Source organism: Anser brachyrhynchus, assembly GCF_964034855.1.
Source record: "Anser brachyrhynchus genome assembly, chromosome: 1".
Lineage (NCBI taxonomy): Eukaryota > Metazoa > Chordata > Aves > Anseriformes > Anatidae > Anser > Anser brachyrhynchus.
In genome coordinates, this window is record NC_137694.1 from 16908853 (window position 1) to 16924815 (window position 15963).

At 38.5% G+C, this 15963-nt stretch overlaps 1 protein-coding gene across 3 annotated transcripts in view; it reads left to right on the forward strand.

The window, feature by feature from the left end:
• Window positions 1-12243, forward strand: part of GRAMD4 (GRAM domain containing 4) — a 79246-nt gene extending 67003 nt beyond the window's left edge. For all 3 annotated transcript variants that reach the window (XM_080602521.1, XM_080602523.1, XM_080602522.1), the window contains exons 15-19: window positions 3685-3832; window positions 4331-4424; window positions 5518-5602; window positions 7197-7265; window positions 8308-12243. In XM_080602521.1, coding sequence (XP_080458647.1) covers window positions 3685-3832; window positions 4331-4424; window positions 5518-5602; window positions 7197-7265; window positions 8308-8409 — 498 coding nt within the window. In that variant the 3' untranslated portion in view covers window positions 8410-12243. The remainder of the gene's footprint in view (window positions 1-3684; window positions 3833-4330; window positions 4425-5517; window positions 5603-7196; window positions 7266-8307) is intronic.
• Window positions 12244-15963: the final 3720 nt, after the last annotated feature.

The following is a 15963-nucleotide window of genomic DNA, read 5'->3' on the forward strand; positions in this document are numbered from 1 at the left end:
TAAGGATAATAAGTCATCTTGTCTCTTTGTTCCCAACATCTGAAATTCAGATCCCTTTCTCCCTTCCCCCTTTCCCCAGTGACTAGAGCACATTAAGGGGAAGGTTAATTAAACCTTAATGGTCAGTGTTAGTTCTATTTTTATAATTACTTTCAAGATTCACGGAGTTTTCATCTAGAATTTGTTTCTTGTAAGAAACGAATTTATTATGAAAATGTGTATATATTTATACACATACAAATAATGGAAATCATAGGAAGCTAAACGCACAAAAATGATGCTGTCCAGATTCATATCAATTTCTGTAACATACGTTCTGTGTGATTTTTGTTGTCAAAATTTAGTTGTCTCGTATTGCCTTTCTCTGTTTCCAGATATTCTATTTAGTGGAGATTCAGCTGCTTGTGTGGATTGAAGAACAGTTAAAAAAAAAAAAAAAAAAAAAGATTGAGTATATGCAGCTTACTAATGGGATAAGTATTGATAGCATTAGTAAAGTAGTTTACACATTTAGGTATTATGTCTTAAGGTTATTTGTATTAGATGACATGTAAGTTAGTGGTGACAAATTTTCACCACGTTGGTACTCATAACAGTAATTTTTTCTTTTGTTAGTCTCATAGACTTTAGTCTAATCCCATTTTAGTGTTTGGTTAATGCCTCTTATTACAATACGTAATTGCATTCATGGGGTTTCTGAGTTCTTTCATAAACTCCCTGACTATAATGTGAAGCACTTAGCAATAATTCGGCCTGAGAACACATCTGGGGAGCAAAATGGATGAACACATGAACCCTTGGTTAACCTGTCAAGAAGAAGAAGAAATTTCATGTCTGGGGGAAATTTAGCAGCAGGTGGCAAAATGGTAACAGCAATGTAACGAGTATTTCAGAAGGAAGTAGAGGAGAAGGAAAATCTCTGACTGAAAGTGACTCTTTTGTTTGTATTTTCTAAGGGGTGAGAGAGATGAGTGAGTGGTTAGACAGAGCTGTAGATTCTGTCAGCCGTAGTCAGACTATTTCAGTTGCTTGCAGAAGGTTGACTTAAAACTTTCTGTTACCATTTTGTTATCATTGTAGGTTATCACTCACATACTGTGATGATTGTGTAATCTGTTTTAGGAATGGAAAGGCTCTGAATTACTGAACTTGAATGTGTCATCCGTAGACAGTAATTGTCCTTCCTGGACCTTCCTTACAACTTAAGTTTTGACAAGTAGACCAGGGTTTTGAGACTGACTTGACAGGGTTGGCTTTTCTCCCTGGAAAAGACATGCAGGACTGCATTACCTGCTTCAAAATGTCTTTGAAAGCATTAACTTGGTCTCTGTGTCTCTTTTTTTTTTTCTTATTTTATAAAAGGTAAAAGCCAAATAGGTTTTCCTTTTTCTTTTTTCTTTTTGATCCCCTTACAAAAGGCAGAGCCTGGAAGCACGTACAGCTTATGTGCATTTGCTTTGGCTTATTATCCTTAAACAGTGCACACGACACCGTAAACTTAGACACCATGCAATATGCATTGCCTGTACCACCCTGACCCCGTGTCCTTAGAGAAAAATCCTGTCTGGTGGGTAAAGGCTGTATGTCAAAAGCTGAGGACAGGTCAAGTGGAACCAGCAAGGAATACTGCTTGCCTGCTTCTAGATGGTTGGTAACAGGACTCCTCTGGCATTACAAATCCAATGACTTCCAGTTATATTTAAGGCTTATTAAAATTGGGTTTGATGCTTTTCTTTTAGGAATGGACCACGGTTTGTCTCTAGCCTGGGTGGTTATAGCTAAATGAGCTACTTATTTTAATGGAAACGTTTGCCTGTTTTAGGAAGGACTCAAAGTAAGGGCAGAGCTTCTCACATCTCCAGCCTCAGGATGGGATATGATACTGAAGCCTAACCACCTTTTTATTTTTGCCTCTTATATAATGGTTAGGTAGGAAGCCATGCAGCAGAGAGCAGGAATAATCTTTATTCCAGAGCAAAACGCATTAGCTCTATTGCCCTGACCTTCTGTGTGTCTTGGGCCGTGGAGCTTCACCTGGTTACGTGCGTATGGAGCCAAATAACTTGTCCAAGAGAGCCTTCCAAAAATTCATCTGATCTTTACTCCCGCACAAAGAATTGGGGAAGCTACTATTTTCCTTGGTTCCAGGGGCTTAATCACTGCTAAGGGCACAGCAGAAGGGCAGTAACTGAAGCAGTAGTACAGTTATTGTCAACTATTTTCTTTCAATCTCAACTTTCTTTATTCTTTTCCCTTGAGGCATCGTTGTATTACGGTTACCCTAAAAGCTGGATGGTAAATACCCTCTGTTGTGCATAACTGTTTTGTCAGTCTGATTTTATACTCAGTGATTGCAGTGCACACTTCTCATTTGCTTTGTATTTCTTTTGTTAGAGCTAAATCCTGTGAAGTGTTGAGTGCTGCCAACTTACGCTCCAAAAGCAGCTGAGGCTAGTTACCCTCCGACAGCACTGGGCTGTACAGGAGAAGGGCTTATTCCCGAGCTTGCATGTTGTCAGTTTGCCAGTTTTAACTGCATGTGTACAGTAGGACTAAGAACGGAGCTGGTAGTGCTTTCATGACAAAAGCCAGCCTTTAGAATTGTGTGGTGTGCTACCAAGATGAAAAAAGCAAATGCAGGCAAGCTTTCTGAAAGAAACTGCCTTCAGTCCTTCCAGAAGTAAGGCTTTTTTTTTTTTAGGGCAGTCTCAGTGGTTCAGGAGTCCTGTTTAAAAGTAGTTTTACTGAAGGACTTCAGTGTTAAGAACTCGATGCTCCTTTTTTTCTTTTTTTTTTTTTTTTTTTCCTCAAGGATGCTGACAACCATTTCAGTTTTATTTCACATGTCTACACTCAAAAGTCAGAGGAACTTCAAAGCAAAGCAAAGATCAATGACTCTAACACAACCTGAATAAATTGAACCGGTGTGCTCTAACCACTGCTAACTCTCATTTTTAATTGCATTCATTGTATGTAGTCTTTTGGTATGTGAGCAAGATCTTGCAGCTTCACTCAGTTCATGTTTTATTCTATGTATTATACTGTTAAATAGACTTCACTTTTTTCTTTTGTCACTGTCACATTTGTGTTGTTTGTTTCTTTTCCTGCTAGCTGTCAGGGCATGAAAAGGTATGGATCGTAGCGTGGCCTTTCAATTTCAGCATTTGTATTCATAATGAGCTTATGCAGTTTTGCGTGCCTCTTTCTTTGTTTGCTCTTTCTTCTTTATAAACTTATTTTGTGCAAAAATATCTTGTGCTTGGCCTGTCTCTTGAAGACAAGCTAAGTACTGATAATATATTAGCTATTACTAGTTCCACTAGTGCAGTAATTTGGAGTTGTGTGCAGTGACTTAGCTGTATCTAATCAGATTACCATTTCTCTACAGTAAAGGGTATTTTTAGGGCAGGAATATCTAGTGCCATGTGCTTTTGTCCCCGCAAAAGGTGCCTATCAAAGCATGGCACTTTGAAAGGTTGTCTTCAGATAGCACGTTACAGCCTGTGATAAAGAAGTAGTAGAATTCAGTAATCCAAAGTCAACTTCAGTGAAGTTAATGAAAATTATTGTATTACAGTTTGTTTGTTTGTTTGTTTTTTTAAGGTAGAATAGTTAGTCATGTTTTTAAGAGAAAAACTTTGCTGTTCACAGTCTAGAATTATGTTTATTTTTATTTTTTTGCAGCTTCAGACAGCAGCATCCAGAAGTTATGTGGGCTCAAATGCCCCGACCGGAATAAACAAAGATGAAGACACGAGTCGTTTCCATACCACCAAGAGAGGCAATTTCCATGAAGTTTTTAACTTGTCAGAAAATGAGCGTCCTTTAGCAGGTATTGCAAAGGGAAAGGCTGCATTAGTGGAATCTGTTCTAAAAAGCTGAGGATAATTTCAAGTTGGATTCCATTTCAGTGCAAAATGTAAAAATATAGCCTTTTAATTAAAAAAATACATGCTTCGAATTAGGATGAATGGAGGTGATCTCTTCATTCCGTATCCTTACAATTCTGTGTGAGAATCCACAGCCTGTCATGCCTTTTGTGGTAGTGCAAATGTTAAAGTAAAAATTTTGTATGTGTGGGTTGGTTTTTTTTTCCTGATCTATAATTTATTATTATTATTATTATTATTATTATTATTATGTTACCAGTGTTAAAACAGATGTTACAATGTCTAGAAACACCTTGTTTAGGCTTTGCTTTGTAAATACCTCTGATTTTGGGTATCTAAAGTTTCGTTTTCAATGCTTTCTGCTGTTTTATAAAGTAATTGGTAGGGGTAATATCTATTTTTCTCTTTCTTAAAGTAAGGTTTCTTTTTTTTTTTTTTAGTGTGTGAAAATGGCTGGCGTTGCTGCTTGATTAATAGAGATAGGAAGATGCCTACAGACTACATCAGGAATGGAATTCTTTATGTCACAGAAAAGTGAGTCATTACATTTGACACATTTCTTAGGAGGGAAATGCAACAGACATTAAAAATTGAATCTGAAAGCAGCCCTTTGACAATATTTTGGAACAACACTGCTGATAAGTGGGTATCAAGTGCCTTTTCATGGTGCTTTAAAACCTCAAGAAAGCACTGTAGGAGAGGGAGAACTAAATCTGGGGTGTGGCAAAGCTTAACAAACATGTTTTTGTCTTGGAAAGGCTTGCGTGGGAATGGAGAACAGCTCCATGTAGTCAGTTGTTAGTAGCTGCAGTCCTTGATATGGGTATCATACTTACTGTATGTATATTAAAAAAGAAACTAAACACTAATTGTATTTTGAGAGTTGTGATTAATGGTTATTTAGCAAATACTCTGTTTCATTTTTTTAAAGCAAACTGAATGTATAGCTTCCTTGAAGCAATGTGCAACAATGGCAAAAAAATAGAAATTCCAGCCTTGGTTTCAAAACTAGTGTTTATGTTTGTTTGTTTGTAATTCTTACTTTCTCTTTTCCCTCTCCCCTGTGCTGAAATAAGTATCGGGACTACTGTTTGGCTCTTGCACTGAAATTCCTTTGGAGTGTAGTGAATGGAAGTAAAGCTAATCTGTATGCAATGTCACCTAATGATAGAGGGCGTTTAGAATCTGTAGCATTTAGAAATCTGAGCTTTTGTCTGCATCACAATACAATGTAACTAACACAGTATTTTCCATTAATCTTCTAGGAAAGTACAAGATTTATAAGCCTTTTGAGATCTAGTATTTTAACTGTTTAAGGCTATACTTTTTTCTTGTATCTTTAAAATACTTGTTGGGCTCAGAAATTCAATGCAGAAATCTAAAAATAATATATTTTTTGTGTACGCATACTGTATGTTCTGGGTTTTCAAACACATTAGTTGCTAGGATTTATAAGTGTTTGTTCTAAATTGGAAGCTGTAACTGAATTGCATGTCGTTTGCCCCCCTTTTTTTTTAAGCTGATTTCAGCCTGTGAGATTTCAAACTTCAGAAGTGACAGGAAGGATATTGTGAGCTTTGTTTCAGAATACTGTATCAAAATGAGCATTTTCTTTCCTTGTTTTCAGTTACTTGTGCTTTGAAAGCTCCAAATCTGGCTCATCTAAAAGAAATAAGGTTATAAAGCTAACGGATATAACGGATATTCAGAAGGTATGGCTGGTTTGTGTTGCAAGTAGGGGAGAGAGCTGGGTTTCTGTTCGACTACTTCTGTTTTGTTTTTCTGTGGTGTTTTTTATTGTTGTTGTTTGTCTGATACTTAAAAAAAATAATAATATTGATGATGTTTATAACTAAGACATAATTCTTTCATCAAAGAATATTTTTCAGAACTGCTTGCCTAGCCAGTTACTGACCCTACACAAACTCTCTATGAACATAAAAGTTTATGAAACTCTTACACTCTTGATTTATTTTAAAATCAAAGTTGTACTGTTTCTTAATTCCTCTGTTTGCTAGAGTTGTGTAGGCTTTAAGAAGATTTTTGTTAGCAGTAATTGTGCAATGTTAACTTAAATTTGTGTGTCGATGTGAGTAGATGCACCATCTTAAATGTAGGTGCCTCAGAGGGAAGAGGGATTATTGTCAGTGGAGAAAGGTAAACCATTAGAGTAGCATTACTGAATCGGAGTGGAGTTTTGTCTTGGTGGCATCCCATCACTAAAAGAGGGGAAAAGTGGATGGTCAGAAGCACGGCAAGTACGATGTGATCCTCTGGTTGAGTTTTATCAGCCTGCTGTTACCAGAGGCTTTAGTCCACACCATGCATCATGCTATATGGAGATATTTGTAAACCTCTCTGAAATTGTCTTACTCTTAAAGGCCAACACCAGTGCTTTCTACTGCATCCCGTGGCCATGAGCGCCACAGTTTAAATTATGTCGTGCAGAGAAATAATTTGGTTTGGTGTCTACTGTTTAGGTACCTCCAGATTTTCGAATGAATTTCTTCCATTTATGTCACATCCATAAATGAGACAACTTCAGCTCAAATTGAGCATTCTCTTTGGCATTAATAATTCATATTGATGCATTTTAATCATACTTGAAGCAATGCGGGCTTGTTGTTTAGTAGGTCTTTACTGCTGAAAATGTTCTTTTGTATCTCTTTTGCTTCTTAATGAAGATGAGACAGAGATCATGCAGCCAAGCATAAAAACATACTGTGCCTTGTTTTATTTGTGGATGGGTGAAAACATACCACACTCAGGCTCCTTCCATATTTAGGATATTCTCTAGTTCTGACAACTTTATTCCATCTTAGCCTGACAGATTTTCTTTAAAAAGCCCAACTGTACATACTCTGTTTTCTATTTAGTTTTGAAAAGAAGCTTTTTCTGGTCTCTTTCATGTTTCTTTAAACAGTAGATGAATATTAGTTCCAGGGAAACCTTTAGACGATACACACTTGCACACTTTCTCTTGCCTGTTTATGTATGTATATTTACATGTATGTGTGTATATATGTAATATATATATATATTATGTATATAATATATCATATATATATATAATATTCATATATATACACACTTATATGTGGCAGGAAGGGAAGGGGCAGTGTTGGCTGCACGAGCAGTGCTGACCAGGGTCGGAGGGGGGTGCCTGGCCTGCTCTTGTTTTCACTGCAGGTCTGTTAGTTGTGGCTGGGAGGATCTGCCAGTGATGGGTGGCATGACCTTCTCAACACCTTTTGCAGTCGTTCAGTACATATGAGACATCTTTTGGTCTGTGCTTGGTCTTTTTAGTATAAAGTGCTCTCTGTTCTCCCGGGATCAGGGATGGGTATTGCTGTATCAACACCATCTACACAAAAAGTAAGTAGCTGGTTATATCTATATATCTGGTTGTATCTATATAGCTGTGTTTGACTTCATGCTCTTTTTGTTGTCTTTCTCTGGCTAGCACCAGCAAACAGGCTTTTTTATTTTTTCCCCCACTTATGCTAATGTTTGGCTTTTTTCTTTATTTCATTTGTGTGCATATCAGCATGTCTGGTTTCAGAATTTTAACGAATTAAACATTCAGCTTGTGTTACTGCATCTGGACTATTTTACTGCAACACTTCAGAAAGATTTGCTTCTTCCTTTCTGCTCCTTTATTTCATTACCTCCTTTGAGAGCATAGGGGGTGGTCTGCAGTGCAAACAGTCTGAAGCTCAAAGATGATGGCTTGGCAGTATCTTTGTGTGAGGAATGGTCTGCTGCGTGGCAGGTTTTGGGGTAGGAGGGCCTGACCCTCAGGATTCAGTTTTCCTGTTTCGACCTTATTGTGCTGAAGATTTAAACATCTCTAAGCCTCAAATACCTTTGGGACAACTGAAGCGTTTCTTAACATACTACTGTACCTTATTTTAAACTAACCACTTATAAATAGCTTTTCTTTAAGTCACGTGATGGTTGTACCAAGCTTTCTGCTCACTTTTTTTTATATTGAGAAGTCCTTAATAAAGAGGTTGAAAATGTTAATCTACCTAAATAAATATTTTATGAGCTGGAGCTCAGAGGCACTGATAAAGAGTCTTAGAAACCTTTAACAAAGGCAGAGGTCAATCAGGAAAACTTCATGCACTGAGCAGATGACAGAGTTAAAATATTCTCTATTGCTAGTACTCCATGTAGATGCACTTTATGCCATGGTTGTTTTAGGAAGAGGATGGAGAAGTGAAAATATTAGAAACTCTGGCATGCGTCCAAGGATTTAGTAGAGAAAAGGATTCTTACTTCTTTATGAATGCACTTTGAATATAGTTCATCTCCTGCTGCTAATGATCTGGCCAAAACTGTACCTGAAAGAAGACTTTTCTTTTCCAGACTGACGTGATCTTTTTTTGATTTTTTTCTTTCCCCTGTCATTCAGCCTTTGGTGTTTGGTGCCATGGTACACCGAGATGAAGCTTTTGAGACGATTTTCAACCAGTATGTGAAAATAACGTCTGCATCATCCAACAGTGAGAGCTAGTATCTTATCATAGAAGACCTAAAGGAAACTTTCTTATTTTACAACTTGGTAGTGAAAAAAAATGAACATCCTCATCTATTTTGCAATAATTTTTCTTGTCTGGTGGTTTATATTCTATCTGTTACATAAATCAAGTGTATTTTATATATGCCTTCATGTTTGTTTTTAAGGTTTTTGTAAAAAACAAACAAAAAAACACAAAAAACAAAATGAAACAAGACGGTGAAAGTGCTATCATCACTATTAGCCTTGCACATTAAGCACTTTTAATGTTTATTTACTGACATTAAAAGCTGGGAAGACACTCGGAGAACTGACTAAATAATGGACTGAAACAGGTTGATCCCTTTAACTCCACTGATATCATCACTAGGGATACATTTGTCCCATTATCTCTTTTTTTTTTTTTTCCCCAAGACATGAGAATGACAACTCTAGTAGCCTGAAGTCTGTTTCTTCGGCTCTGAGTTTTTAATTGGGTTCTATATTAAAACTGATAGCAACACCAAGGAAGTATTATCATCTTAGTATTTCTGTATTTGTAAATGCACTTAAAATAACTCCTCCTTGCTAATACTTGCATTGCAGAAGGATATTTTACTGGTTGGGTTAGGTTCAGATTTTCCTGCATACAGAGGTTTAAATTGTTTGTACAGTGAATTGGAGGAAAAAGTTTGTAACTATATCTTCCTTTCCTAATTAACCAAAGTAAGAGGAAGGAAGGCAGGCAGATACTTTTTATAAAAGACGGCATCAAAATGTTGTTCCTAAAATGTTAGGCATCGTATATTTGTATTTCTGTAGATACTTGTCATAGAAGGGCTCAACTATTGTACATGTTGTATGTACAAGGTGTTTGTATGTTAATGCATAAAAGACTTGCAGGCTTTTTGTGTTGGGGGAGGTGGGAATAATTAAACTAAACTGAGACATGACTCTCTTTAATTTAGCTTTTCTCTTGAGTTACCTTACAACAACACTATAATATAGCAACTGAAAGCAATGTTTCCTTTTCAGAACATAATTTGAGGGGCACCGGAATGTTGCTGTGTTGCCCCGTGCAAAATTAAATTTTAGTTACAATTAAACCCAATTGCCAGGTAAAACAGGAAGGCTGGGCTCCTTATCTAAACTCTCTCAGGCCTTTCTAGCAGCAAAGCACATATTTGACCTTCGTCTTTAATACAGAAAGCTTTTATATTCTATACAATAGCACCCTTCTGAGAGGTTTAGAATTATATTTGCATTTTTCTTAAAGCACAGTAGGAGTTACACTATGCCTTCCCGTTTGTCTTCTCCTTTGCTATGTCCTTTGAGTTGCTAGTGTGGATGTCTCCAGACATCATATGAAGGTCCCCGAAAAAAGTAATTTTGCAGATGCAAATTCTTACCTAAAAAATGGGACTTAGTTTTATGGATTTTTTTTTTTTTTTAATCGGGGATTTTTCTTTCTTTATGGGGAAAGGGGTAAAATGAAGGACGGGCAGGGGAGCCAAGCACCAAAGGGTCTTTAACTCTTAGCACAATTTTTACTTAAAGTCTCTCAACAAATGCAGCGGTACTGAAGAAGGTGGCAGTCAAGCTGTGCAAACCTATTTCAGTCTGGCCATGACGAGGTATGGTAGAAGAACTTGATGTGAGCTTGACGTGAAGAAATACTGTTGAATACTGTGATTCGGTTGGGTGTTGTAAAGTAAAACACTGACTGCAGTACAATTCCATTCCCTGAGTTGGAACTGTGAACACGAGGTGGGGAGAATCAACCAGAAGAGCTAGGATGTAATTTTTGAGCTCATTGGTTAGAGCACCTTTACGTGACCAGAAAAAGGGGCACATTTTTAACACCTCCTTAGGTATGGTGTACATCAGGACATGAAAGCTTAACATACAAGCGAAGTTGGCTGAGAAATGCATTTTGTCACCATCTAATATGGATATGGCTTGACAGTTTATGGCTTCTTCACTTCACATATGCAGGTTTTTTGTTTAAAATCCTTGAACTTAAATTTTTTCTTCAAACCTGCTTGAAAGTCAATTAATCTTTTTTTTTGTAACTGCTGTGTATTATCATTTGACCTTCCTTTCCAGAAGCTTCCTTGAATAGTAAGTGTGGCTAATAGGCATTAAAATCGCTTAATGTTATATTATAAATCTTAACCAGATTCATTCATTTTGTCTTAAAAATCTCTTGAGTGTGTTTAAAGCTATTGTTTTTTTTCCTGAGGAAACAGAAAACTATATTTTTTACAGAGAGCATGCTCTTTTTCTTATTTTTGTATCATTTTTTCAAGTGTAATTTATATCTTCACTCTGATCATAGCAGCAGTTTCAGTAGGAAATCAGTTGACTGGCACTTACTACTCCCCCCACACGTCCCCCTTCGCTGTTTGACCCTAGCATACAGGGTTGTCCTAGATCCTGGTTCCCAAAGGAGCCACACATAGGTCCTGTGCTTGTGGTGCCAGGACAATTAACCACGCCTAGGCTTCAGAGAAGGAGAAAAGAAATAATTATTCTTTTCCCAGCCTGAAATGCCTCATGCACAATATGCTCTTTTTTTTTTTTCTGAGCAAAGATATTAGAAACTTGTTAGGAAATCTCATGTGTCGGCATTCGAAATTAATCCACGCTTTAACAGTGTGAATTTAAAGACGAACTACTCTTAAAGCAGTAAACCTAGTGCAAACTGCAATGCAACATCATTTCATTCTAACGTGTAGAAAAAAGACTGGATTTTTTTTTTTAAGAATTGTAATATAACTGTCAGACATCTATGTACATATTTGACAAAGTTCACTTACATTAGGTTACTGCTATGGAATTGCTCGTGTGTTACAGAACATCAGAGCTGGTAGAAAGTCCCCTCGGTGTGTTTACTCATGAATACTCCTGTGCCTGCTCTTCTGCTACATCCTCATGGGCTTGGAGGGCAGGAGGGGATGGACAGTTGAGTAAATAAGTACTTGACTTGTACAATTACACTCCAGTTAACCTTAAATTCCAGTTGTCCTACCGAGCTTCGCAGTGCAGCCTGCTCTGCTTCATCAGCAGGCTGGGTAGCGTCACTTAATGTAAAGTGTTACTTTCTAATAGCAGAAGGTGATGTTCTTGTCTTTCTGTTTGCTGTTTATATTTGCAGTTCTGTTGATGTGTGTGGTTCACTGCTGGATCATTCAGGTGTAATTGGGTTTAGCTTTTTTCAGTAGAATTGCATCGGTTAGTTTGAGTCCCTTTTAAAGGAGGAAAAAAAGGGAGATGAAAACTGACTGCTTTAATTATTTATTGATGACCATTTAAATTCAAAAGGCAAAAAAAAAAAAAAAAGCTGAAATATGAAATCATGCCTTTCCCTACACTGTAGCTTTTGTGAGGCAAGATTGAGAGAAACAAGCTATTTATAAGTAGCAACACCACACAGGAAGCCAGCAGCAAAACCCTACTATTGTTCCTGCAGACAAAGAAGAACACAATTTTACCCAATCTTGAAGAGATGAAAGGATGTACTTTTTTTTTGGCTACTTAAACTTGTATTAAAAACACTGGTAGTTTTTATTGAATTCTGTACATTTTGGCAGATGTTTAATTTCTACTTCTAATCATTGAAATATAATGGATGTTAAAATTTTTATGTCTGAAGTTCGAGTCTATATTTTGAAGTTGTAAATAACTCATTATCAGTGTAACTTTTGTTTGACAAAAGACTTATACTGTATGAAAAATTGAAATAATGAAATAATTTGCCCTGTACATTTTTTAAGAAAATCTTGTTTGTTTAAAAAGTCTTGTATAAATTATAATTTTTATTTAAATAAACATAAAAATGCTTTGTGCTAATACTTTTTACAAACTTTAATGACTCGTATAGCAAAACCAGACCTGATTTCTTGGAATAAGGTGAGCTGCTTTTGGCATATTCACAGCCACCTCAAGCCCATCACTGGGGGAAGTGGGTGGGTTTTGCTTCACTGCTTTTAAAGCCTGAGGACCCTGCTTTAATCTGGAGTAATCATGTTGGTGTATTGCAGAGCACAGTAATGTTTTTGTCTCCTGTGCCATTTAGCCTGTTACGAAAAGCACAAAAGGATACCTGTAAAAGCTCTTTCACGAAACACAGTAATACTGAAGACACTGCTACAGGTAGGCACTGGCGGTATGAACAAAACCCTTCTCTGCCCCAAAGGTATGCAGGAGAGAAGCTTTTGACATCCGAATAGGGCTGCTCTTTGTCTTGCAGAACCTGTAGTGGCCCAGTTCATCTGTTTTACAAACACGCACCTAGTTGCTGAGCCTTTGGCTGTGCTTCTGTGAAATCTGTAACCTCGCTGGGAATAAATGGTGGGGCTTCTTTATCCACGCTGTGTGCAACAGGAGCTGGCTTTCACTGGGTACACTGGCCTTTGTCTTTGGCTAGGAATATGATACCAGGAGTAAGCTTCCTGGTCATCTAATCCCGACGTATTTGTTTGTCTCAACAATGCTCCTCTGTATGTTTTGCTCTGTAGACAGAGATCAGTCCATGGCGGACCCCGCAGTCATGAATGCATGCTGCTTCATTTACTTCTATATTTAGCTTTCTCACGATGGCAGCTATGCATCTGGCGGTACAGTGGTGCTTATGTTTTAAATACTTGTGTGTTCTCACCATAGTTAACATCCCTCTCGTACTTCTGTTAATGCCATTTTTTATTAAATATTTGTACAAGATCAGTTGCATCTGCAGCAGTGCTCACGCAGATTGGACTCAGCCCTGCCTGCCTGCAGCCTCGTGGAAAGAGTCTTTGGAGCCTGGACTTCTGATTTTGGCTGTAGACTGCGTGGGAGTTGGGGAAGGGGATGGTCTTCCTGAAAACTCCACTTGTTTGCTCAACCTCCCTTTAGCAGCCCATGAAAATAAAAAGATTTACTGAATGAACTCTTACCTGCTCTCCCTGTAACTCTAAGTACAAAAGGAGGGGAGGCATGCCAGCTGCGGTCTGCAGGGTGTCACCAGCGTATGCCGGCTTCATGCAGATGAGCAAATAAGGCAGGACAAGGTTAACGCTGTGCAGAACGAAGATGAACAGGCTGGTAAAGGACAGTTAGAGCATTCATCTTGGAGGAACAGGTTTTGTTTGTTTGTTTGTTTCCTGATACTTTTAAGTAATTCTGAAGTCTGAGTCCACTACGGAATCCCTGGATTCACCCTGAAACTGTCTAAACAGAGGAATTCAGTAAGCTAAACTTTGTCTACACGTTGTCGGCTCCTCTCAGCTTCAAATATTTTTCCTGCATCATGAGTAAAAAGTTCGAAAAGATGTAGTCTCTGTGTTAGAGAAGTTGGGGTGTTTGTAAACGTACAAACAGTCTCTTGAAGCATCAGTATCCTCGTGGAGCTGTTGACACTCTAAAAGTTAAGTGGGCTTAATGCAGTGCCGCAAGGACATGGTTGTGAACGTGTTTAACCTGAACTGTGCTTGGTCGTTTGGCTTTGGATGGGAGAGAGAGAGAAGATGATGGGAAGATAAAGACCTGTTTCCATGTTCAAATACCTACTGTTCGCTGTACCTTGTGAGCATCAAACCTATTTCAGATGTGAATTCAGTGAAATCTCCTTTTTTGTGTCCTGTACAGAAGCTCCATCTTTGCCACTTCAAATGGAAAATGGCTGTACATGGGGAAGGATTTCCCTCAGTCTTCCTTGTGCTTTTCTTTCAGAGCAACCTTGCATATTCTCTAGCTTCTCCCTTACGTTTCACCCTCCCCTAATTTCATGTATATTCCTTTATGCTTCTATCTCGCTCCTTCTCATGTGCAGATAGAAACCTTCCTCCAATACCTCCTGACCCATTTAGCCTGCTGCATCCCTTTCTTTACCCTCTGCTCTCTGTTTTATCTCTGGATGATCTCACGTGAATGGGTAAGATCTTACTAGCCATTTGCATGCTTGGACCAGAAATTTGTCTTCATCCCCACTTCATTTAGTAATTAATGGCGATTAGTGGATGGTTTCTACCTTACGGTCTAGCTTCAGGTTCAAGGTGAATTGTGTCCAAGAGGAGTTGCTCTCTTTTTTCCTTTCATTCCTAAACTTCCCAAATTTCTGTTTTGCTTTTTCTCTAAATAATCAGGTTTTGAAGTGAGAGCTTTCCAGTGTTTCCTCTGATGTGTCCTCAGCAATGTTCCAGTTTTCTTCCTCCTTGTGCTTTAGGTCCTGATTGTTCAGACATTGACTGGCCACATCCCGATGAGCACGTCACATGTTGACTAAAGCTGCCTCCACGTTTTACATCTTCCATTTTGTGTAAATAGGAACCAAACAACTCTCCGCTGCTTTGGATTACTCTGTGCCTTCCATTTCTCAAGCTGGCAGGTCACGTCTTTGCATGGCTGAAGGAAGAGGATCTCTCTTAAAGCTACTGTGTGTGCTCTTCAAAGGGAACAATCTCTTCCTGACAAACCAGTTTTCTTACTGGTTCAGGCTTACATCGAGCAAAATGTGCGTCTGTAGAGAAATAAACACAGAACTAGCTGCATGCCACAGAAAGGTATTTGGGAAGGATTGTTCGAGCCTAAGCTGGTATTTGCTCAGCCGTCTCCATGCTGTTCTCTTGAGCACAGGGCATCAGGTTTTGATCTCTCAGCTAAGTCAGTAAGAACTTCTGTAAATCCTCTCCCTGTTTTTCTTAGGCTAGATAAGTATTTAGGAGGAACTGGTGCTGGTATAAAGTCTGTAAACCAAACAGATATATTAGTGTTATTTATTTGTTTTGAAAAGTCATCTCTGACCAGAAATGTCATTAGCCACTGAAAAATGTTAACCAGTCATATATGAATAAGGAGTGAGAGACACACGAGCTGTTTCTAAACCCCCCAATCCCTGAAAACATCACACAAGTCTATAAATTCACAGAAATGGCATCAGTCTGAGAGGCATTTGGGGTTGGGGAAAAATGATCAAATCTTTTAGATGCTATTTGGGAAAAGCTGGGGGTGGGGTTCCAGAGCGTGAACTAACAACACCATACATTGAACAACGACATACATTGAATGTTTCCTTATGGGGTATGTGTTATATGATGGTAACATTTACCATTATTCTTGAGGGGATGGAGTGCGTTAATGTAGGCCTTTCCTGTATTTGGATGGATTTTTCTTGCAAAACCCTGTGTTTTGCATGTTTGTGGGAAACGTGCTGAGACGATATTGCTTAGTGGACGTGCTCTGGGAAAAGTGAAGCTATACAGGGCATCGTCAGTGCTCACCTGGCAGGGGAGATGCCTTAGAAAACCGCCTTCCTGCTCCTGGACAGAGCTATACCTCATGTGTCGTGGTGTGTTGACCTCTACAAGCTTCCCCAGATCTGAAACCCAACTGCATGGCTCGTGGAGCAGTGGTGGCTGCGTCTGCACTCACGTCCATCTGCAACGGCTGGGCGCTTTCCAAGGAAAGCACAGCGAAGGGGAATTAAGCCCTGGACTCGGTCTGAGCGCTGCAGGTCTGAACTGATGTCTGCTGGAAGGGAGGACAGATGGGATGCTAGGGACAGGCAGCTCTGAGTCCAAAACTGGGCTTGTG